Raw genomic sequence first — 24,090 nt, 5'->3', positions numbered from 1 at the left:
TAATTTTGGCTAATCCTAATTTCACAATGTGTGTTTGTGTGTGTGTGTGTGTGTGTGTGAGAGAGAGAGAGAGAGAGAGAGAGAGAGAGAGAGAGAGAGAGAGAGAGAGAGAACAAGAAATTTGTAAAAACAGGTTGATGATACAGAAAGGGCTTTTAGAAAAAAACTGATGGAAGTCAAAAGTGTAAAGGAGGGCTGGAGAAATGGCTCAGCAGTTAAGAGCACTGACTGCTCTTCCAGAGGTCCTGAGTTCAATTCCCAGCAACCACATGGTGGCGCACAACTATCTGAAATGGGATCTGATACCCTCTTCTGGTGTGTCTCAAGACAACTATAGTACAACTGTATACATAAAATAAAGACTTTTTAAAAACATGTCAAGGATATTAAGCGAAACGGAGGGCTGGCAAGATGTCTCAGTGAGTAGCCTTACTTGAATTCAACCACCAGATCCTACAAGCTGGTAGAAGATGGCTTCTGAGAGCTGTCACTGTGGCGTATCATGCGAGAGTGCGCGTGTGTTGCATGTGTGTGTCCCGACAGATGTGAGGGAAGAAAGAAGGGCCACATGAACCTGTCTGTCCCCAGCATAGTGGTCCTGCCTCTCCAACCTGGAATGCTGCTTACAAGGGCCTGCTGAGGATCTCTGTTCCCTTTGGAGCGGCCAGGCTCCTGTTTCCACCCTCCTCTCTCTCCCTGTGCTGGCTACCCGCCCTGTCGAAGACCATGCTGGGATCCAGCTTTGCCTCTGATGAGTCCAGACCACCAGGATTTACATGAATTTTCCCATTGCTGAGTTTGTATTTATATTTATATTTGGGTGATCAGAGAAGTATGTGTGATGTGGGTTGTTGGCAAGTAAATCTTTTTCTCCTCTCTCTTTCTTCAATGTATTTTTTTTTTCCAAACTCTCATTGGGTCCAAAAGAAACTGCAGCTTTTTGTGTGCCAGCACTACCTCACAGAAGCACTGCAGTCAGAGAAATGAGTATGGCTGCAGACATCTCTCCGTGCATCTGGCTGCCAGACTTGGTGGAGACAGGGTTCCATCTTTGACTTGTCTTTGAGGACTAATCGCATTTCATGTTCTCTTACGTCTTTTAAAAATATTTTTTTAATTGGTTCAAGCCAAAAAAAAAAAAAAATTCCTCAAGCCTTAAGCCAGTTTATTGCAAATCATTTAATAACATTGCAAAATAGATTCTTTTTTTTTTCTTTCCTTCCCCTCACATGCCTGCCTCTTTCTGCCTTCCCTCTTCTCAGCCGCAATTCTCTCTCTCTTGTCTTAACTAGGATTTTTCTTTTTCTGCCTTTACTTCCTGCCCTCTGGTCTCTTTCATCTCTCCTTCATTCTTAGCCTTTCCACCTTTCAAATGTGGGAAACCACACCTCAGCTGAGGGGGAAAAAACAACACACAACAAAAGATTTGACAACTAATCTGTTTGGCAGATGCAAAACTCCACCCCACCCCCCAACAGAAACTGGTTTTTATTTAAATAAAAGACAGCGTAGCATGCTTTCATCAGAAAGTGTGTTTGAGAAATTTCATGTCGTGTTTCCATGGCTGTCAGGAAAGAGTTTTGTTTGGAGCCAAAATTATTTGTACAATTGGATTGGCGGGAGAGGGGGGAATCCCAAAGAGAGCAAACATATTTATCCACTGTCCTGGCCTTCCAAGCAAGGCACAAAGCTGGCATCTACAGCTTCCTCCTCAAATTGTATGCAGCTTGGGGCAGCCTGCCTTAGACGGTCAGTGGAGGAGCCGAGGACCGTGCTGGGTCCACTCTGGTGCAGGACTGTGATCTGTCTTATGTTCACCTTAACCTATCTCATCTGTTAGACTGAAGCCCCGCAGTCCAGGACCTATCTTATTCCCTTTGCACTTTCTGTGAATATTCTGCATACCAGAATGTCTGAGTAGAGGCATCCATGAGGCTTGAAGGGATGGAACTGTGCTAAATGTCTGCCTTAGGAAACACTGGTTTGGGCCAGCCTGGTGAGTTATAGTGCTGTTTGACTTTAGTGGTCTGTGTGCCCTGGCTACCCACTGGCAAATGCTTAGTCATTTCCTCAGATGCTCAGCTTCTGAGAGGCCTGCCCAAGCCATAACCCCAGTCACTCTCCAGGTGCCAGGCTCCCCGAGCTCACGAGCACCATCAGCTGCCGCTTTTCTTGGTCCCCTGACCTTAGCAGGTGGCTTTTGTGGTTTTCCATTTGCAAGGTACTTTTCCTTCAAGGATAACTCGTGGGTAAAGCTAAGCCATTGGGTGTGTCTTAGACAACCAAAGGATCGGGTGAGGTGTGTGACCCCCTGTCCATCGGTAGAACAGTTTAGGGCTCAGGAAAGCCCAATACTGCCCGAGACCACTTAGAGAAACAATGCCATGGCCCCTCTGCCTTCTTTGGTGTCACACCTAAGTCCTTCTATGAAGCTGTGACTCAGTGATTCATACAGAGAAGGCACTCAGTATCTCTACTTCCTTGTCTAGGGGCCATTCTCCAAAGTGATTGAGGTACAGAAAAAGACCGCAGGGTCGTTTTGCATCACTGAATAGTGCCGCCATCAGCACGGGCTCTTCCCGAGCTCTGCAAGCTCAGCGCCATAGACACAACAAGCTGCCACAGGGGCAAGTTGAGGCTCGGAGGCCATGAGAATTGAGGAATAGAATTGACAACAGTAAGCCCAGAAATTTGCCCATGGCTCTGGGGCAGCGTCAGCAGCAGTGGCTTTGCCAAGTGAGCCCCATGCAGTGCTGGATGGGTGGGTCCCAGACAAACCTCAGCAGATAAGTGCAAGCTTGTCCCCTGATCTCTGAGAACACAGGGGGAGCATGGGACCCGGCTGTGTGTGATAAACGCCCTCACTTGGAGCTGGGACCCTAGACACTCTGTAACCGGACGTGTTACAGAGTAAGTTTTCGGGAAGAGGTTAAGTCTTTGGTTAGGATTTGACAGTTCGTACTGAGAGTACATAGGCATATTCCTCCAAGTATTACAATTTAATTCACAATTCTAACTTTTGTTGTTGTTGTTATTTTGGTTTTGTGAGGCCGAGTTTCTCTGTATAGGCCTGGCTGTCCTGGAGTTTGCTCTGTAGACAAGGCTACATCTTGAACTCACAGAGATCTGCCTGCCTCTGCCTCCTGAGTTCTGGGATTAAAGGCATGTGTTACCACCTCTTGGTTTATTCTGTATATTATTAAGAGCTTCTTATTAAGGGCAGAATGAGGAGGACGAGATAGTAGTTGAAAAGTTCAAATGAACTCAAGATCAGACGTGCCCTTATGTGGTTTCACACACGCACCTCACCAGGTAGGAAGTGCTTATAAATATCTCTCAAGAGATAACCAAGAGAATCAGGGCCTAATGTTCCCTTTAAGTGGAAAGAGGAAGTATAGAATGCAGCACACAGTGAGCATTTGTAGAAATGTCTGTAGACAGTGCATCTAGGCATCTTACAAAAGTAACACAGTTGGAATATGCAGCTTCCCTTTGGAATCTGGGCTTTTCAGGAGAAGCGACTAGGCAAGGCTCTGTATAGAGCTCTAAATGCGATGGGCTTTCTCAGAAAGTACTGTGACAGCAGGCTTGTTAGTAACCTCAGATGTGACCTCAAGGACCAGGGCTTTTGACGTAGGGAGGCCTGATAAATGAATGGATCTACTGGGTAATACAATGAAGTAGCTGGAAGAATGAGCAGAGAGGATACAGAAGGAGTAGGCGAGGGAAGGTAAGAGATTAAAGCTGAAAAAACATTCCTGCAACACATTTCTCAAGTACACAGACAACAGGCAAGGACAGGTGTGTGTCCTATCAAGCCATTTCCCATGAAACTTGAGCCACCCTTCCACCAAGAGGCCTGTTAACCCCATTTGTAACGGAAGGCCTGCCCCTTATTCCCAGTGAGGCATTGTTGAAGGCCAGGAAACTTTTCTGCAGAACTGGCTGCTTGCTCCCCTTCATATGGGGCATGCCTCCGCATCTGCCTGCTGCTAATAGACTGTTGTGTTATTGATCACGGAGTCTCTTCCATCTCTGGCCTCCTTCCTGGCCAGAAACACAAGGAACGGGGGCCCTGATTTTTACATCATTCATCACTTCATAACTCCACCTTTGATCCCTTAGTGAATTTTTACCGCAGCCACCAAACTGAGAGGGATAGAAATGGCAGTTAAGACTTAAGCTTAGGAGGCACTAGGAGGGGACAGCAGCAAAGACCAAACTGCTGTTTATTTGTTTTGAAGCCAAGAAGTCTTGCCTGCCAGTCAGCCCTTATGAGGAGTGGGGCACCCAGATGGGGTGTCCAGGGTCCTGCCCACACGGGCTGTTGTGCACATGTTGGCATCAGAACAAAGGGAGAGTTGGGTTGCATGGCTGACCAATGCCCAGCTCCATGCCTGCCTGAGTGCTCAGCCTTCTGTTTCTGCTCTCGCAGTTGTCAGAGGGCGTATTGAGAGCCAAGAGGGGCGTAAGGAGGACCCAGTGTTCTAGCACTTGGTGGTGAGGTGGGTGGTGCTTGGTGGAGCACATACTTCTCGCCCGGATGAGCCTTCCGTTGTAGTGGAGGCAGTAGCCTGGGGACATTATGATGGAGGTGGCTTTCTGGTGCCAAGCTCCTTTTGGTTGTTCACATCTTTCTTCAAAATGATCTGCTGGGTTTAAGTATATTGTTGCTTGGGGCAGTTTTCCTTGGAATGATGTAAAGAAAGAAGACGTGGGTGTTGGGGGTGGGGTGGGAGGGGACAACTCTTGGTGGGGTAGCTTTAGATTTATTGGAGCATGGAGGGGAATGGTTCTCAGTGCCTGAGGAATTTTCCAGATGCTTCTCAAGTGCATTTGCTCACAGCTCACTTTGTGGGGAGCTTCCTCCCTTGGCAGGTACAAGGCGCCCTGCCCTGAAGGAGGATCAGGGCCTTTGCATGGTTTCAGTGAAATGTTTTTCAAAGGAGTGGCACTACCTGTGTTCAGCTGGAACCTGGGCCCAGGCATCCCCTTTCCCATAGTTCATCTTCTTCCTCTCAGAGTGAAGCTCACTCACGATCCTAACCTAGAGGCTCAGCCAGATCAGGGCTACATAATTTACAGGCCCCAGCGCAAAATGAAAATGTAGGATCCTTTGTTTACACGTTGCTAAGGAGTTAAGATGGCTCTGCAGTTAAGAGTGATGGCTGTTCTTCCAGAGGACCCAGGGTTCAATTCCCAGCACCCTTATAACCCGCAAAACAGCGCACAGCTGTCTGCAACCCCAGTTTCAAGGGGATCAGATGCCGTCTTTGACCTCCCAGTCACCAGATATTCTTTTTCCAAAGTAACTGCCCTCGGTCACACTTTAGGTAAATGTTTATGGAACATTTGTGTTAGGGTCCTGTACTTGAGCTCACGACATAAACCAAACTTTTTGAGAGAATTTGGGTTCATAGGCCGTGAAAATGGGCATCCAACGTGTGAAGCTTGGCTTCCATGATAGTAAGTCATTGAACATCTACTGTCATTGTGGGCCAAGACCCGAGTTAGGCTTAGAGGACACATATGAACAAGTCCTGGCCCTGTCCTTAGTAAGTTTAATACTGAAATGAAAGGGACAATGATCTTTTCATAAAAAGCAGTGGGCTTTCTTCTCTACCATGGTCTGACTTACAACTTCTAGGAAGTTCCATTAAGTAGAAAAGTTCCGTGTCCTTGCCTGGTGACTCGATCACCAGGCTCCCCTGTGATGACTCTAGTTTATTGTTGGCAGTTTCTAATGTCTTGTGAGAAACCTTATTTTTTGCTTGTTCTGCTTACATTCTCTGAGTGACCCATGGAAACAACACTGCAGGCAGGTAGAGTCTTGCAGAGAAATTGCAGGAAGCCCAAGGCTAAGCGAAGTTTGGAACGGTCTGCGTTTTGAGGGTGGGCTTCCATGGCTTCCTCGGTACCACACTGAAAAGAGTGTCTGGGTAAAATATTGTTGGCCCTTTCTATTGTATTCTATTGGCTTTATTCTTTTTCTTAAAATAGATCCAGCTACAATCCTGAAAACCAAGTTTCCTGTTCAGAATGTGGTGTTGTGGTAGAAATAGCCCGGCTTTTCAACAGCATCAGTGATTTGTCCCATGCAAAGAGATTTGTCTTTAGACACATGGATTGTTTAGGACACATCCTGCCCCTGCTCCAGATGGGTCTTCATCCTCTCTGCTTTTACGCTAGTTGTCCCACAAAGCTGACACAGAAGAAGTAGCCGCAGGGTGCCAAAGGATGCTGAAGCCTGTGTCTGGATCCTCAGCTCCTCTCAGATTCCACAGAGGGGTACCAGCTGGGGTATCCTCGGAGATCCCTTGTCATCTAGGAGAATCATTAGGGTATCCACATGCTAAGGGAAAGCTTCAGCTTAGAGAGGGGGTCTGAGAGAAGGGGTGTTTTGAGAGTGGCAAAGCGTGTCACTGCAGGTCAAGTCATAGGTCCAAGCTGACAGCCCATATTCTGCTTGAGACAGCTTTCAGATTGCCCTCTCTGTTCTGCTCTCTCTGGGGATCTCCTGAGAGCTCTCTGCTCGAGACAACTTTCTCTTGGTATTCTAAAATCTCTCTGGATAGCTCATCTCTTGTAGACCAAAAGTCCAGTCTTTTATTTTACATGCCAATGCAGTCTTTACCCCAGGTTCCATTTTGATTATTCCATGTATCAGCACCCCATGACCCCAGCCCCTCGATTCTTAGGAAAAGACAGCAAACATAAGCACAGACAATAAGATAGCTGGGTGGGATCCTGCATTGAAATGACCATTCTGACCACTCCTGAACCTAAATTAGCTCTGCCCCAGGCTCACCTTGAACTCAGGAATCTACCAGCCTTTGTAAGCACAAACAGTAAACTTAGCTGGGTGGGATCTTGCCCTGCAATCACCACTCCCTAAATCTCTTTATCTCCTTCTTTAGTATCTTTCTGACAAGCTGGATCATAGCACAGCTGCCTCTGTTCCCTTAAATCTGTGAAGCTCCTTATACAATTCATATTGCATCCTTATATTTTGCATAATTGAGAAATTATATATTTCAAACTCATATTTTTCAGTGTTCTTTCCCACAGTCTTAAGAGCTACCCCGAAGGTCACAGGATTCTACCATTTTGTGGAGACATAGACAGGTCTTTACCTCCCACATCCATGCTGTCTTTGATTATCATGGAGTCATTAAACTTGGCATAGAGGACATTCCTCAGAGGAGGAACGTGAAAATATGTAGACTGTTATACAAACAAGCCTTATGCCCACAGCAACCATCAACACTCATGGAGGCTCATCCCTTGCTGGCTCTGTTTCGGGGGCAGGAAATCATGTGATACTGCCCCTTACATGTACATTCCAGACTTGGCATCCACCGAGTCCCACCTATCACCCTCAAGAGCGGAGTAGTCATTAGAGACAGTAGATTCTGGGTAGTGGCATCTTGGCTGTGATCAAGGTTGGAAACTGAGTCACTTTTCTCCTTCTGCGAATGTATGAGAAGAACCTGGGAGGCTCTTCTTGATGGAACTGGATGAAAACATGAGCGTTTCTTTCCGTCTTTCTCTTTAGTCCCCATTTATAGAACCTTCTGACGGCTGTGCCTGGACCTTTGTGCCCTGACTAGGACACATATCTAGGACAGCTGTGTAAGACCAGCTCACTCTTAGGGCTCAGTGTCACAGAATTACTGTTCTGACCACCTTCTAGCAGGGTTCTCAATGTCTCCCCAAACTTACATGTATATACACCTCAAGTTGAATTACATCTAGTGATGAGGGCTGTGCAGCAAACAGTCCTTATAAACCCGTACATATCTCCAGAGTCTGCGAACTTTCTCAGCCTTCTCTTAGGGCCCGGAGTGAATGCTGAAGTCATTTATTGCGACTCCCAACGGGAACCCACCCGGGATAACACACTGACATTCTCCATCCAGGTCAATTAGGAACCTTCCTTTCTCTTCACAGATCTCCAGGACTTTAAATTAGATGTGCAACATGTGATCGAAGTAGACGAGGGGAACACAGCCGTCATTGCCTGCCACCTGCCTGAGAGCCACCCAAAAGCCCAGGTCCGGTACAGTGTCAAACAGGAGTGGCTGGAGGCCTCTAGAGGTAAGGAACGGGCAGGAAGCCCAGGAGAGCTGGCTTCTGACTGCTTTCATTTGTGTCAGCTGTTGCTACCTCCCTGAGTCCCCATGATAATGTTGACAGCCCCAACCTCAGGCTAGCCAGCTGTCCTGTACTCTGACATTTGGCACTCAAAGATCGTAAGAGGGCAGTTTCCATGATGGAGTTCCTCTGTCCTGTCACGGAGACTTAACTCATCTTGTGGGGCCCTGGAGGGTGTTGCCAAACGCTCAGCACATGACTGGTTCCTGATGCTCCCTGTTCAAGCCCTTGTCACAAGGCGTGTAGAGAAAGGCTGCCTGACAAGCCCAGAGTCCCCAGAGCTCAGTGTTCCCTGGTGGGAAAGGACCTTCCCCCACATGGCAAAGCAATCTTTTGGTGGGACTGCACAGCTCCCCCATTTCCTGGGCACTGTGGTGATCTCCGCTCTCTCGGCTTCCTGCTCCCACCACAGTGGACATGATGGCTGGCCTAGGGAAGGCCACAGGGGTTCACCGTGCCAACAAGGAAGCGTGTGTCCATTAAAATGAAGTCAGCTCACCTCACAACAAACTTACACATAAGACCAAGTTAATTTCACTTGCCCTGGCCTTGTAACTCAAAATGCATACTTTCCACAGTATAGACTTTTTTTTTTTTTCCATTATGAAAAGAATATATTTTGTGATTGAAATCTTAGGGGGAGGAGGAAGAAACTCTGAAAAGACAGAAAGCTGCTTTTGAAATGTAAGCACCCTGGTTCGATCACTCAGAAATAGCAGAGACGAGATAAGAGAGAGCAGGAACTCTAAGCCTTGGCCAGCGGAGGCTTGGCAGCAGCCCGGGACAAGATTCACTCCATCTGGCAGTTGCCTAAGCAGCTCTCACCTGGGTGGCCCAGCAGCAGGCAGGCACCAAGCTTGGTGACGTCCTGAGTCCCAGGAGGGGCCACCAGGACAGAGCCCAGAGCTGACTGAAGGCCAGTGTCTTGCCTGCCAGGAAACAGAGGGCCACCCCTGTGGCTGGGCTGTCCAGAAGTTGTGAGTCTGCCTCCTGCCTACCAAACCTAAACACATGCTTCAGCCCCACCCACCAATAACCCTCTTGGACCAGAAGCAGAGAAAACCTGCCAGGCCAGCGAGGAACAATATGGTGTCTCAGTGGTTGTCACAGATAGGACAATGGCTAGGGGTCAGAATATTCCTCTTCAGTAGAAGGATTTCACTAGGAAGGTGGCTTAGAGTGAGGACACAGAAGGGTAGGAAATGCTAAAGTCAGTGAGGTAACTCACCTCTTCCTCACTTGTGGGGCTCGAGGCTCAATCTTAACAGTGTTTTGTTGTTGTTGTTGTTGTTGTTGTTGCTGTTGTTGTTTGGTTGGTTTTTGTTTGGTTTTGTTTTTTGTTTGTTTGTTTGGTTGGTTGGTTTTTCGAGACAGGGTTTCTCTGTGTAGCTTTGACTGTCCTGGAACTCACTTTGTAGACCAGGCTGACCTTGAACTCAGAAATCCGCCTGCCTCTGCCTCCCAAGTGCTAGGATTAAAGGCGTGTGCCACCACACCCGGCTTGGTTTTTTGAGACAGGGTTTCTCTGTGTAGCCCTGGCTGTCCTGGAACTCACTTTGTAGACCAGGCTGGCCTCAAACTCAGAAATCCGCCTGCCTCTGCCTCCCAAGTGCTGGGATTAAAGGTGTGCGCCACCACGCCCGACCTTAATAGTGTTTTAGCAACGACGTTCTGCTGTTTTATAAATGGATCTAAGAGGCTGACTAATGTCTTCGGATCACACCTTATCCTGTTGACCTAGAGCACAAGTCCAGGTTAACCATAAGCCCTGCATCCTCTCTACCTTCCCCTAGCTCCCCTGAGAGTGTAAGATGAACCCCAGACAAGCACTAACTCAGAGGCCGTCAGCCATGCAGCCAGGAGCCTGTAGTTAGTCACTTCCTTACTCTGGTGCTCTGCCCACACGGCACTAAGTTTTCTGTGGAGAACAGCATTTCAGGCTTTCTCTGATTCTCTCTTGGACCCCTTAAGTCTAGGGGAGTTTCAGACTGTGAGATTCTGGGCCCGAATGCACTTCATCTTGCTTCTTCCCTACCGTCTCCACAGACAACTACCTGATCATGCCATCGGGGAATCTCCAAATTGTCAATGCCAGCCAGGAGGACGAAGGCATGTACAAGTGTGCCGCCTACAACCCGGTGACCCAGGAAGTGAAAACCTCCGGCTCCGGCGACAGGCTGCGCGTGCGCCGTAAGGACCAGGCTCGCTTGTCATTTATGGGGTGGTGTGAATAAGGCCCAGCAAAGCTGGAAAGCGAGAGGAGGATCAGGGGACACAGCAGACCAAGTTCGGGGTCGTGAGCCTAGAGCATCCCAGCCTTGCTTGCCACCACAGCTCATCACTGTGGAGGGCGACTCCCTTCGCCTGTTGCTCCGTGTAACTCTGCAGGCGGGATGAGTTTGCTGGGCACCCTTGTGGGTGGCCTCTCGGTCTACCCTCTACTCCTTACTCCTAAATTGTCTCCTCTGCTGAAAATCTACACAGGCCCACAGGCTCCCCCATTCATGTGAGAGCACACTCACCTCCTGAGCGCCCCTCAAAGTTCCCCCAAATACTCAGTGAGCTGCTGCTGAGCACCCGAGGAGGTGTGCTGCCAAAGCTAATGGAGCAAAACGTTTTTTACTCTTCTTCCTGAGGAGGAATAGAGAGTCACCAAAATTTTATGGCCCGCTGGCTAGCCCATACAGTGGATCATGAGGCAGGCTCTCTAGGGACCCTGGGATAGCAGCACACTGGAGAGTCTCTTCCTTTCGGCCATTCGTTCAGTGCACTTTCTTCCCAGCTATGAGAAAATGGCTGCCTTCTATCTTGAGCACCAGAAAGAAGCACTGGCTTGTGTTTGGGGACTTTGCAAGAAACGTCTAACTTTCAACAGCGGCTCCTGCTCAGCTTAGAAGGTTCCTCACCCTATAAGGGACACACTCCCTTGGATGTTGAGGTCGAGTAAGGGCCTAGCAGATTCTGGTGCCTCACTTTGTCCTCAAGCTCAGGGGGTACTGCCTGAAGCCAAGTTGAAATGCTTTCTATCTTGGCACCCTCATTTTTCTGTAAGCACTTGTAGCTTATAAAAAAAAAAAAAAGACTTAAGTTACGTTCTGGGCAGGAGGAAGACCTTGCTCTTGATAAGCGGCCTTGCGTTGGCAATGCTGTGAGCTCATCTCAAGTCCATGTTCTTTGGAGCCCTTCTGGAGCTGGATCATCAGCGACAGGCTGGGGGAAAGCCCAAATCTTACTCTCTGTGTCCTCCTTCCCCACTCCAGGCTCCACCGCTGAGGCTGCCCGCATCATCTACCCACTGGAAGCCCAGACCGTCATTGTCACCAAAGGCCAGAGTCTCATACTAGAGTGTGTGGCCAGTGGGATCCCGCCACCTCGAGTCACGTGGGCCAAGGATGGGTCCAGCATTGCTGCCTATAACAAGACTCGCTTCCTGCTGAGTAACTTGCTTATTGACACCACCAGCGAGGAGGACTCAGGCACCTACCGATGTATGGCCAGCAATGGGGTTGGGGATCCCGGGGCAGCTGTCATCCTCTACAACGTCCAGGTGTTTGGTGAGCTTCCATGGGCTTCCTCTTCCTTAATCTTTGCACTCATCTTCCTGGCTCTTCTAGAAGCACAGTCTTAGATAGGATTATACTGCTGTGAACAGACACCATGACCAAGGCAACTCTTCTAAGGACAACATTTAACTGGGTCTGGCTTACAGGTTCAGAGGTTCAGTCCAGTATCATCAAGGCAGGAGCATGGCAGCATCCAGGCAAACATGGTTCAAGAGGAGCTGAGAGTTCTACATCTTTCATATGAAGGCTGCTAGCAGAATACTGGCTTCCAAGCAGCTAGGATGAGGGCCTTAAAAGCCCACACTCACAGTAACATACCAACCACAACAAGGCCACACCTTCTCCAACATGGCCACATTTTCTAGTAGTGCTGCTCTCAGGCAGAGCATATACAAACCATCACAAGCATGTGACTTAACTCAGAAAGGGTTCTACTGTGAAAGGCCATGGAGCTGATGAGTAACGAAGCACTCTGGGAAGACAGAACTTCTTAGATCTCAGAACTTAGGCCGTGGATCTTGGTGTAGTCTTTGTCACCGAGACATCTTGTCCCACCCCACTCCTCCCATAGGACGAACCCAACAGCCAGTGAGGAGGAAGCCAGTCCTGAGGCAGCATCTCTCATCTGGCTTGTATGGTCTTAGAGATGGGAAAACACAGCCTTCCTCATTCTGATCTGTTTTCTCCACAGAACCCCCTGAGGTCACAGTGGAGCTGTCCCAACTGGTCATCCCATGGGGCCAGAGTGCAAAGCTCACCTGTGAGGTTCGAGGAAACCCCCCACCTTCTGTCCTATGGCTGAGGAATGCGGTGCCCCTCACCTCCAGCCAGCGCCTCCGGCTGTCACGCAGAGCCCTGCGGGTGGTCAGTGTCAGGCCTGAGGACGAAGGCGTGTACCAGTGCATGGCTGAGAATGCGGTTGGCAGTGCCCACGCTGTGGTCCAACTGAGGACCGCTCGGCCAGGTGAGTGCAAGTGGGTCAGAAATTCTGGTTAAGCAGGTATACAGTCCTTTTCTCAAGTAAAGCCAAATGTAGTGACTTTTAGTTGTAAGTTCAAAATTACATGGACTTATTAATAAATCAACTGTGCAAATTATTGTTAATGAGTATGACCTATTTGATGGGATTTTTTAAAAAAAAATGAATAATTTTTCCAAGTCTGTGGGTTTCCATGATTATGAAGAATCTGTACTTTATAACCGGGGCTTTAAAACAAGGATGAGTAAGACCTTTCTCTTTAGCTTGATCTGTTTCAATTGTCACTTGCACTAACTAGGACCTACTGTGTGCTCAGCATGTACCAGGTGAGGTAGAGAATGCAAAGCATGAGAAAGACTCTCTCTATTGAGAAAGCATCCTATAAAGGAGATGAAACCATGGCAGGAATTTGAGAGAAAAACTACGGTGGACGATACAGTTTAGTGCCATCATTATCAGATGCCAATGTCCTATGGTGAAGGGGGTCAAGTAGGGCTAGGACTGAGGCTGGAAAAGTCTGTGGGAGGAATGTTGTCACACTGCCCTTGGCTTCTAGATTCTCAGAGAGCGGTCCCAATTGAATTCATGTCTCTAGTCACCTCAGTGGAGAAGGGAAAAGACCCACTGTGTGTCAGTGTTAAAGTTTCAAGGTGAAATGGCATGTCCCCATCACGAGTCCACCCTTTGTCAACTGCAGGACCCAAGTTCAGTTACCAGAACCAACGTCAGGTGGCTCACAACTGCCAATGACTCTAGTTTAAGGTCTCTGACTCCCTCTTCAGGCCCCCAAAGGGTATTGTACTCACAAAGTGCACATAAATTCATACATATACGTGCACGCAGATTAAAAAAAAAAAAAATCTTAAGGAACTTAAAGAAGTCCAAGTTCAAAGTCTCCTCTGTGACTCAAGTCAAGCTCTTTGCTGTGACCATTACAAAACAAAAGATCAGTTATTGTCTGTTTTCAGCGTACGATAACACAGAATAAACACACTCATTCTAACAAGATAGAATGTCATAGAAGTGAGAGACAAGAAGGCAAAAACAAAACCCAGCAGGGCAAGCCTTAAGTCATGTAGCTTCATATCTAGTATCTAGGGCAACGTGGATGTGGGCCTCAGCAGTCATGGGCAGCCTGACCATGCAGTCTTGCTGTTTGCAGCCCACATGACCTCTCTCTTGGGTAAGCTCCATCCATTGCCTGTTGCTTTGTTTTGCATGCAGTCTGTGTTTTGATGGTATCTCTAAACATCTTGGGACTCCATTGCACCCCACAGCTGCGTGCTTGACTCTCTTCAGGGCTCTTGGTGGGGATTGTGTGCCTGCCAGGCATTGCCTGGCCTCTCGGGCTTTCCTTTAACATCTGGGAGGAATCTGACCTCGCAGCTCTTGCATTCTGCATGGCTTCAGAACTGAAGTCCTTTCTTTGCCCGAGCCTATCCCATTCAGATCACACCTACAATCCTGTAGCCCACGAATGCCCAGATGCCTGCGAGAAGGGGAAGCGCTTCACTAAGGGACCCTGTGCAAACAGGTGGTTCCAGAGTTCTCATCTCAAAGCAACGTCTTCCAGATGATTTAAAACCTCTACACCCTTCAGGCTGCCCAGAGTGAGGTCCAACCATTTCCTGACATGTCCTCAAGACATATTTCTTGCCATTTAGATGCAAAGTCTGTGACTTCTCTGATGACCTTAATGACTTTAAGGAGTTTTCCTTGGCCCAATGCGTATTTTTAAAATTGTTTTCGAACTCCTCCTTGTTCCTAATTCTTTCTATAGACGTTTTAAAATCAGCTGGCATTAGTCATATGGAGGCCTAGATGCTCAAATACCTTGAGATTTCCTCTAGTTAGTCTGTCACTTTCAAATGTGGCTTTTCAGTCTTTGTCCCAGGAGCACTTATAGTCCAATTCCTAGCAGAGTTCCTACTCTTCCTTAAATTCCAAGTACAGCCTCACTGCCATCACCGTCAGCATCCTGCTCTTCTGAGCTTGCCTGAACCCCATCATGTTCTACCGACAGAACTCTGTGCAGCTCCCTTAGCATTCAAGCCCGTTCTAAACCACCCCCTATAAATCAGCCCGAAGGCAACAGAACCGCATGGCAGATTTACGTACAGCGTCCGTCACACATCCCTGGTGCCAGTTTTCTGGGTTTGTCACTTTTCCCAGCACAAACAGAAAATAACTTCAAAGGAGAAAACAGCTTGAAGGGAAGGAACCCTCCTTTGGTTCATGAATTCAGAGCTTTCAGGGCAGAGCCATAGCCCTACTGAGTCAGGGCCCATAGTGAGGCAGAACTTCATGGCAGTTTCTGTGATGGAAACTATAGGGCAGAGAGACCGTGGGGGAGGAGGGAACTGAGGGAAAGAATAACCTTCAAAAATATGCCTCTGTGGCCTACTTCCTCCAGCGAGGCCCAGCCTTCCCTAAAATCTCACTAGAAGCAAGGGACCAATCAGGGGACAATGCCTAGAGGGGACAGTTGGTGTTTAAACCATCACATTAGTGCCAGTGAGATGCTTCAGCAGGTAAAAGTGCTTCCTGCTAAGCCTGAAGACCCTGCGAGAAGGGGAAACACGTCAACATTCAAGCTCCTGGACCCACATTCACAGAGCGTGTGCGCGTGCGCGTGTGCGTGCGTGTGCACGTGCGAGCACGGACGAACACGCGCGCGTGTACACACACACACACACACACACTGAATAAAACGCAATACCAATTTAAATATAATCCTCAGCATCGTGGAAAGACCTCCTTTCCTTCTGGCAGGATAAGGACACCAGCCTTCGCTTCTGCAGAGCTGTGTGTCTCAGATTGGGCTCGTGTCTTCTCTGATGTCAGGTCTTCTCTGATTTTATTCTGTTTTTCTCCCTGGCAGGTGATCAGGGCCACTAACACCTTCCCCCCTTCCCTTCTCTTTCCTGCTTGGTCCTCAGACACAACCCTGAGACCCGGGAGGGATACCAAGCCGATTGCTGCCACACCCCCCATGCTACCCTCCAGACCCAGCAGACCTGACCAGATGCTTCGGGAACAGCCGGGACTTGTTAAGCCCCCAACATCGGTACAACCTACTTCCCTGAAGTGCCCGGGAGAGGAACAAGTAGCCCCTGCAGAGGCACCTATCATCCTCAGCTCACCCCGGACCTCCAAGACAGATTCGTACGAGCTGGTGTGGCGGCCTCGCCATGAGGGGAGCAGCCGGACACCCATCCTGTACTACGTAGTGAAGCATCGTAAGGTACGACCCTGGCATTGTGCCTCTCCCTCCCTGCAAGCTTCTTAGTGATGCTGAATCGGGGGTCGCCCCGTCTCCTGGCGTGAAGCCAGGGCCCAGCGTGCACCACAGCCGCGTCCTTCCTTTCTATCTCCTCAAATGCCCATCCCTACAATCCCACCCCACCCCGGAAAGCTAGCGGTAGTAATGACAAGGGTTGATCTCTAACAGGCACAGGCAGGGGCTCTGCATGGGCCCTCAGGTGTGATCTTTGTGTACTCTTACCTGGAAGTTTATGCCAACAGTAGTCAGAGATAACTCACCCCCCCCCCTCCATTACTATGGCCAACCTCCCCACTCCTCTCCCCACCCCACCCCCACCCTCGCATTTGTTTTCCAACCAAAACAAGCTCTTTCTTAAGCAAACCTGCAAGAACTATATAGCAGGGCAAACAGACATCTCCAGCCAGGAAAACAAATATTTAGGGAACAAGTGTTCTCCCTGTGGACTGTAAAATACCCTCCGACCCAGATGCTGTGGTAGCTCCTGTTTAACCAGGCGTTAGAGCCTCTGGCACATCACATTGTTGACACCTTAGCTATTTTTCCCTCAACAGAGGGAACCTGTCCAAGGGTTGGAGGAGCTGTCAGGGAGAGCCTTTAAGACTGTGACAGAACTGTGCCTGTCCTATGGTCACTGTTCCATGGGGTGAACCAGGGCCTTCCATCTGCCACTCTCCTCAAAGCTGTACAAGGAAGGTGAGGTGAGACTCTTTATACTACATTTCTGTTCACCACAGGTTTGTGCTCTTTCTTTCCAATACCACCAGAAAGTAGAAAAGTAATCGTCTTAAGTGGATTTAAAAAAAAAATTTAATACCAGCAAACTATTTATTCTAAATGTGGATGCTTGTGTGCGTTTGGATTATTTTTGCTTATAAAAATGCTTTGTGCACTTGGTAGAAAATAGGGAAATGTGAAATGGAACTAAAAATATTTACCCACCTTTTCCTACTCCAAAAGCAAACAAGAAAACAAGCCCCCACCCCTCACACCTCACACGGTGGAATGTTCTGAATGTTCTGACTCTGCACAAGCCAGGTCCCTGCTGCAGACACCACTGGCCTCGCTCACTCGCATAGGCTGGCCTTCTCCGTGTCTTCCTCTTCCAGAAGACCCGGGTACCAAAGAAGTCCCAGAGACCTCGGGTGGTCAGAAAAGTACCGGAAGCAGAATACCACCCTCTACCCTCATGTAGTTTCCCACGTGGGCACAGGAGAGACCGCAGTTCCCACCCCCACACCACCTCCAGGACCAGCTGAAGGTGTAAATGGCTTTCTGAAAAGAAACAGCCTTGTTTAGCCTGTGTTCCAGGGCAGGGCTGGTCCCAATCCTTATTTTCCCGTGTAACTAGACACCTCCCTGTGAGCTGTAGACAAAGATCAGGGAAGGCCAAACATGGTACCCAAGAGACAGAAACCAGTGTGATAGTAAGAATAATATTTTTCAGGCCAATAGGTGGCCCTGAAGCTACCTCCCACTACAGGCAAGAAGGCAAAGACCGCACTGGGGTAATCCGGAAATGCCAAGCTGATGCCTGCGTTCACCCTCCCCAGTGTGTGTGACAGTGACTAATTACCCTTGCATTTCTTATTTTCATTTCTGGGTCCCAGTGGAAGTCTGAGGCCGGTGCTGGGAGGGCAGAGGGAGGAGGAGGTACAGGAAAATGACAGTCGGGACAGGGGCCCTGTTGAGTCTGGCTTCCATTAGGCATTGCCCTGTGGAACAGTGGGAGCTTTTAAGTGAATGTTGCCAAGACAGAAAGTATGCCTTGGAAGCTGTTCTTGCTCGCAGAACTAACATAGCTTAATGGTCATCACCCAAGAAAGAAGGTTGGAATCAGAAGTCAGCATTGGGTTGTGGGTTTGGAGTTTGTTTTTTGTTTTTTGTTTTGGGTTTTGTTTTTGTTTTTTTTCCCATTCTCTGTCTTTTCAAGGCATTGGGAATTAGTCAGGCTGATTTTCACGTACACAAAGCAAGTTTCATCTCGTCCATGTAGACCTAGGCTACTGTGTTTGGGTTTCCAGCATCACTGGGGATTCTCAGCTTGTGAAAACCTTTCCCCTTGGAACAAATCCTGGAAGCCCGACATTAATGAGCCCAGAGCATCCCCTGGCCTTGAATGGGAGGTTTTGTTCTACTTGCAAATACTTTGCTTAGGGATAAGAGATTTCCCCAGCAGCTGGTCGCTTTCTTAATCAAACCCCAGCTCTCCATTCTGGCAGGCTTTCTGAGATGCACAGAGCTGGCCACAAAGTCCTTCTGAAAAGATGGTGGGTGGGAGGAAATAATCTCTCACCATTGCCTTTGGGTGCCCGGAGTCCTCCCATAAATATTTTTTAAAGAGTTAACCATTAAAACTTCATTTATAATCCTTCACATACACCCTGTTTTTTAAGACAGGGAGCAGAAACAGGGGAAGAATTTTAAAGTGAGAAATCTCACAGGGTGAAGGGTGCCAAGAGCGTCAGGAGACAGGCCAGGCATTCATTTGTTGGGAACCTCACCTGTGCCAAGTCATCTAATTTGACTTCAGAGTAACTCAAGTCATTGTATTTGCCCATCGTAGGGATGAATGGCTCTGGGCTCACCAGTGTGGGAGTTTGCTTGGGGCTATACAGTCAGAACTTGAACTTGGGGTTTTCCACTCCCAGAATCCTCTGTCTAGAACAGATAACTTCTGAGCATGCTCTTTGGACTCAAGTGAGGGTTTCTGTGCTCACTAGCCTTGGAACCACGGATGAATTCCTCAGCTCTCCGGGTTGAGGCTCTTTGCTTGTGAATACTGACTGCTGAGACCTAGGGATGGGCAGTGCACAGAGAATGAGCATGCTAGGACCATCTTTCCATTGCTTCAGCTTTCGTTATCATTCCTGTCTCAGTCTCTCATTAGAATATTGACTGAAGGACTCCAGTTTGGCTTCAGAAGCAAACAGAGAGAACATTCAATGAGGTTGCAGGAGATGGGAGAGTGGCCTTTGGGGGACTGACGGTTCAGTCTAGCTTTCTAGCTATCCTTGCAAACTTTCCTTAATAGGATCATGACCTTAGAGAGTAGGAGAACCAGTCGGAGCTCTGCAGTCCCACCAGCCTTTATCCCAGCCCATAGTCCTCTTTCTCTCTCCCTGCCATCTTGGACTCAGGCTGAAACCCTCCTGGACACTACAGCAGAGGCAGGTCCTTACCCCAGTCACCCTCTTCAGCAGGTCACGAACTCCTCTGATGACTGGACCATTTCTGGCATTCCAGCCAACCAGCACCGCCTCACCCTGACCAGGCTTGACCCCGGAAGCTTGTACGAAGTGGAGATGGCAGCCTACAACTGTGCTGGCGAGGGCCAGACAGCTATGGTCACCTTCCGAACAGGTAAGTCAAATATTTTTGCTTAGCTCAGAGTTCCAAAGGCCCGAGCAAGTTACAGTGAGGCCAGATGCAAAGTCCTGTCATTTTGTTCACCTCCGTCCTTCTCCAGTGGCTGCCTCTGTGGACTTATGTGCCTGGACTAAAGTGCTGCCTCTCTTCATAAGACTGATGAACCTCTCTGGCATCTCTCCCCCCTGCTAAGCACAGGGATCAATAGCAGCACAATAGTAGAGCTGGCCAAAGCCGGGAATTACACACTTTCAGTACCCTGAAATCTTAGTTGTATCACCTTGGTGCTGCCCTTGTCAGATTCTTAGGCAAAACAGGATTTTGGTAAGGGGAGAGTTCATATGCACTCTCACTTGTTCTCAATCCTTCTCACCCAGGACGGCGGCCCAAACCGGAGATCGTGGCCAGCAAGGAGCAGCAGATCCAGAGAGATGACCCTGGTGCCAGTCTCCAGAGCAGCAGCCAGCCTGACCACGGCCGCCTCTCCCGTAAGCCCAGCAGCAGTGAAGGGGCAGGCAGAGAGCAATAAGGACAAACTGTCACAGAGGGCTTGTTGCTGCAGGTCAAATGAGGCTAGGGTTCAGCGGTCCAAGAGGAGAATCCCAGTGACATATTCTGCATCTCTTTAGTGATCCACAATAAAAATATACACGTTGGAGCCTTTGGAGAAAATACCTGAATTACTGAGTCTGCGGATCCAGAGAACATTAATTCTCTACCCTCTGTTTTTGCAGAAGAGTAGATGAAGAAGTTTTAGCACTGGGGATTCTCCCATGCGAGGGAATGTGATAAACACGACAGCGGGCAGAGGAAGGAACAGGCCCCGTTAGGCTCAGGTTGGGTCTAGTTGGTCCAGAGCATCACCTCATGGTATCCCTGTTTGTCTATGTCTTTCCTCCGTGCACGGTCATTCCAGCCCCAGAAGCTCCAGACAGACCCACCATCTCCACAGCTTCTGAGACCTCCGTGTATGTGACCTGGATTCCCCGAGGGAACGGTGGCTTCCCAATTCAGTCTTTCCGTGTAGAGTACAAGAAGCTGAAAAAAGTGGGAGACTGGATACTGGCTACCAGTGCCATACCTCCCTCGAGGCTCTCTGTGGAGATCACAGGCCTGGAGAAAGGTAGGAGCCTGGTTCTCTTCCTGCTTCTTTCTGTGCTGGGACCACATGGAGGAAGAGGAACAGTGGAAGGTCTTAATTCTGCCCTCCCCTCACTCCCCACAAGTACTCATGGGTATGGAATTTGTGGCTCTGCCTTAGCCCCACACCCCCTCCTCCTTCCTCTCTCCAAAGAGGAGTCCAGAGCCATTTCCTGCGTGGCTTGAGGAGGATGAGGGTTCTTGTGGGTCGTGTGTGGACATCTTTGGGGAGGAGCTGACCAGATATCCCTGGGCTGGGCCTTGAAGGGCAATGGGAGAGATCAGCTGTATTTCCCAAGCTCAAGAAGAATCTCTCTTACAGGCATTTCTTACAAGTTCCGAGTCCGTGCTTTGAACATGCTAGGGGAGAGTGAACCCAGCGCTCCCTCCCGGCCCTATGTGGTGTCAGGCTACAGTGGCCGTGTATATGAGAGGCCCGTGGCAGGTCCTTACATCACCTTCACCGACGCAGTCAATGAGACCACTATTATGCTCAAGTGGATGGTAAGTGGCTGGGCCACCAGTAGTGTGAAAATGTTCCTCCTCCCCCTTGTCTGTGAGTATGGCTTCCCGCTTCGTGAACCTGACAGCCCCTTTGGGGTGCCTTGGGAGGGTGACAGTAGCTGGAGCTATTGCTGGCGGTCTCCTTTAAACTGGTTCCCACTTTCTGATGGCATCCTACCTTCCTTCCTGCTCTTTACCTGATACCATAGGGAATCTCAACCCTTGTCCAGCATCCCTTTGTGCTGTCGGGAAGGCTCAGGAGGGACTTTGAAGAATTATAATTTGTTTCTTGCTTCTGAAATCTCCAGGGTCCATCAGCAAAATAAAATAATGCCCGCTCTCTGCGGCCTTCTTCAGAGACTCTGAGGGACTTATTCAGGAATGTTTGTTGGGGCCTCTGTGAAGTCCAAACTCTGGACCTGGGAGAAGATTCCACAGCCCTGTGGTGTTTTGCTTTGATGCACTGTGAATGTGTCTGTTTTCTATTCCATGTAGTATATCCCCGCCAGCAACAACAACACCCCAATCCATGGCTTCTATATCTACTACCGACCCACAGACAGTGACAATGACAGTGATTACAAGAAGGACATGGTGGAAGGTGAGGAGATACATTGATGGGGTTTCCTTCACTGGCAAGGGGGTCTGGGTGTTGGCAAAACCTCATGAATCATACAATGGAATCTGTGTTCTGTATTGGTGGATCCCTTATGACACACGTGGAGCTATCCAGTTTAAAGGGTCAACGTGCTTCTTTCTTAATGACCACAGCACAACAGAAACATGAGCAGCCATACAGATGATTCCCCCGTGTGTCTCTTGTGTTGATCAGCAGCTAAGACGATCGGGTTTGTCTGACTGTGTGATCAAGGCCAAGCATACGGCATATACATCGCCATAGTGACTCTCACTTTCCTTCCCAGGGGACAGGTACTGGCACTCTATCAGCCACCTGCAGCCAGAGACTTCCTATGACATTAAAATGCAGTGCTTCAATGAAGGAGGGGAGAGCGAGTTCAGCAATGTCATGATCTGCGAGACCAAAGGTGATTCTTCCAGGGTCCTCTCCTGTCCCGGGAATTCCCACAGACTGGAGCAGAGTCTCTCTCCCGCCCACACTGGGAGACCCTTCCAAGAAGACCCTGATTTCGGAAGGATCCCTGCCCTCAATTGCCTCCCAAATTATTCTCTTGAGCTGTGTGTTAATATGAGTAGGTTGCCACCATGATGACTTCAAGGATGTGAGAACTAACTACAAGCTCATTAGAAACAGAACCCATCTTAAGATGGAAATGTTCTATACACTCTATATTTCTTGGCATTTGGTATCTATATTGATTGGTTTTATTTAATTTAACTGTAGCCTGATGGTAGGGGGAAGGAAATCTGAGCCTTAGGAAACTTATTATATCTACACCTTGGCCAAAGTTTTATAGCCAAGATGTGGTAGAGGCCGCTTCAGACAGTTTCATATAGCTATAAGCCTAGGTTCATTTTCTACACGCAAACATATTAGACACACATATATTCTGCACTAACTTAAACGCACACACGTGCACTTGTTCCTATGTGCACATCCATTGTTCAGGTGAGTGGGTGTCGTTATGTCTGCTTTTTAAATACTCCAAGTGAGATGAAGTAGTGAATTACTAAATACCTAATCATAGGACCACAGAAGAGTCAGAGAAAACAACACTCCCCTGTGGCTGAGGCAACTGTGTTTTCTCTCTCTCCCCCTATGCATTGCCTCCAGTCATTTTGCAAATACTCACTGAGCACCAACTGTATACACGTGCCCTCTGCGCCATGTCCATCAAAGGGAGAGACACACGCACACAGCCCAAAGTCATCTATCTTCTCAGATCTTTGGACTAACTCTTTAAGCTGGAATGAGGAGGGAGGGCCCCGAGGGACATGCCAAGCCTAAAAAGGAGCTCGGGGGAGAAACACTGGCATCACTGGGTCACTGAAGGGTGCTGGAGGAGGAGCTAGTGCCGTTTGCAGGGACTGTGAGGTAGAAGAGGGTCCTCGTTGGGCTTCTTTATAATAACGGTCACAGGCAGGCCGAGGGGGGCGAAGTGGGGCTCTGAGATAAAGGTGAAGAAAATGGTTCTGTCCCTGCTGTTGAGGAGGTGTGAGCCAAGCCCAGGCCGATGGCATGCTGGGTTGGGAGAGGTGAAGCAAGCTTGATGTTCTCACTTGACACATCATCACCCAGGTGACTGCTCTCTATTGGGATGGGGGGGGGGTGAGAAGAGAAATGGGGGACTGGGAGGAGGGAGTGGGAAGAGAGGGGGACTGGGGGAGCTCCCCAGTTGGCTGAATCACTGGAGGTGTGGAAAATGTCTGATAAAAGCAGAGTGTCTCCTGCCTCCGCAGTCTTTAGGACAGAGAGGGAATCATGGAAGCAGGAGAGGTTACACAGGCTGGGAGGAACTGGGACAGTCTCCCAGGGTCTGAGGAGGGGGGGGTGGACCGGGAGACCGTGACCTCAGAGAGCTGAGAGAAGAAAGTGTCGGAGTCCGTTCCCGTTCGCTGGCAGGAGCGGACCTCAGTGAGGAACGTAGTGTTTAACGGTCTGCTTTTGAATCGAGTTTACCAATGGTCTCCTGTCCCAGAGTTCCTGCTTTACAACCCATGCTAACATCCCTAACACTTCAAGTCCCTTCATCTACCAGGAGATGGCAAAGCTGTGGGAAGTCCTCCCCGCTGCGTCCACTCACTGCTCTCACGCATTTTAACTGCTCTTGCAGAAACCACATTTTCCTGTGTCCACTCTGACTCAGTGTTTGGCTCACAAACACCTCAACAGCAAACACCTCAACAGCACACTGCACATTAGGTGCCAGTGTCCTTGATAAGTTGTGGACACCATTCAGTTAAGGGACATTAAGTCCCCCATCTTGGGATCTAGGCCCCGTTTCCCATGTCCATGCTTGGCTTTTCTACTTGTAAAAAAAAAAAAAAAAAAAAAAAAAAAAAAAAGAAAGAAAAATAGATTCAAATGTGAGTTTTGTGTTCAATTGCAGCTCGGAAATTCTCTGGTCAGCCTGGGAGACCCCCACCCTTGACTCTAGCTCCACCACAGCCTCCGCCCC

At 48.8% G+C, this 24,090-nt stretch overlaps 1 protein-coding gene across 1 annotated transcript in view; it reads left to right on the top strand.

The window, feature by feature from the left end:
* Boc (BOC cell adhesion associated, oncogene regulated) overlaps positions 1-24,090 on the top strand; it is a 37,437-nt gene that overhangs the window by 9,784 nt on the left and 3,563 nt on the right. Inside the window, 12 exon segments of the mRNA XM_021209120.2 lie at positions 7,951-8,097; positions 10,201-10,344; positions 11,415-11,708; positions 12,409-12,681; positions 15,636-15,940; positions 19,183-19,342; positions 19,726-19,836; positions 20,265-20,471; positions 20,811-20,992; positions 21,488-21,593; positions 21,916-22,038; positions 24,022-24,085. Coding sequence (XP_021064779.1) covers positions 7,951-8,097; positions 10,201-10,344; positions 11,415-11,708; positions 12,409-12,681; positions 15,636-15,940; positions 19,183-19,342; positions 19,726-19,836; positions 20,265-20,471; positions 20,811-20,992; positions 21,488-21,593; positions 21,916-22,038; positions 24,022-24,085 — 2,116 coding nt within the window.

The sequence above is a fragment of the Mus pahari genome, chromosome 12 (genome assembly GCF_900095145.1).
Source record: "Mus pahari chromosome 12, PAHARI_EIJ_v1.1, whole genome shotgun sequence".
Classification (NCBI taxonomy): domain Eukaryota; kingdom Metazoa; phylum Chordata; class Mammalia; order Rodentia; family Muridae; genus Mus; species Mus pahari.
This window is presented reverse-complemented; position numbering and strand designations above follow the sequence as displayed.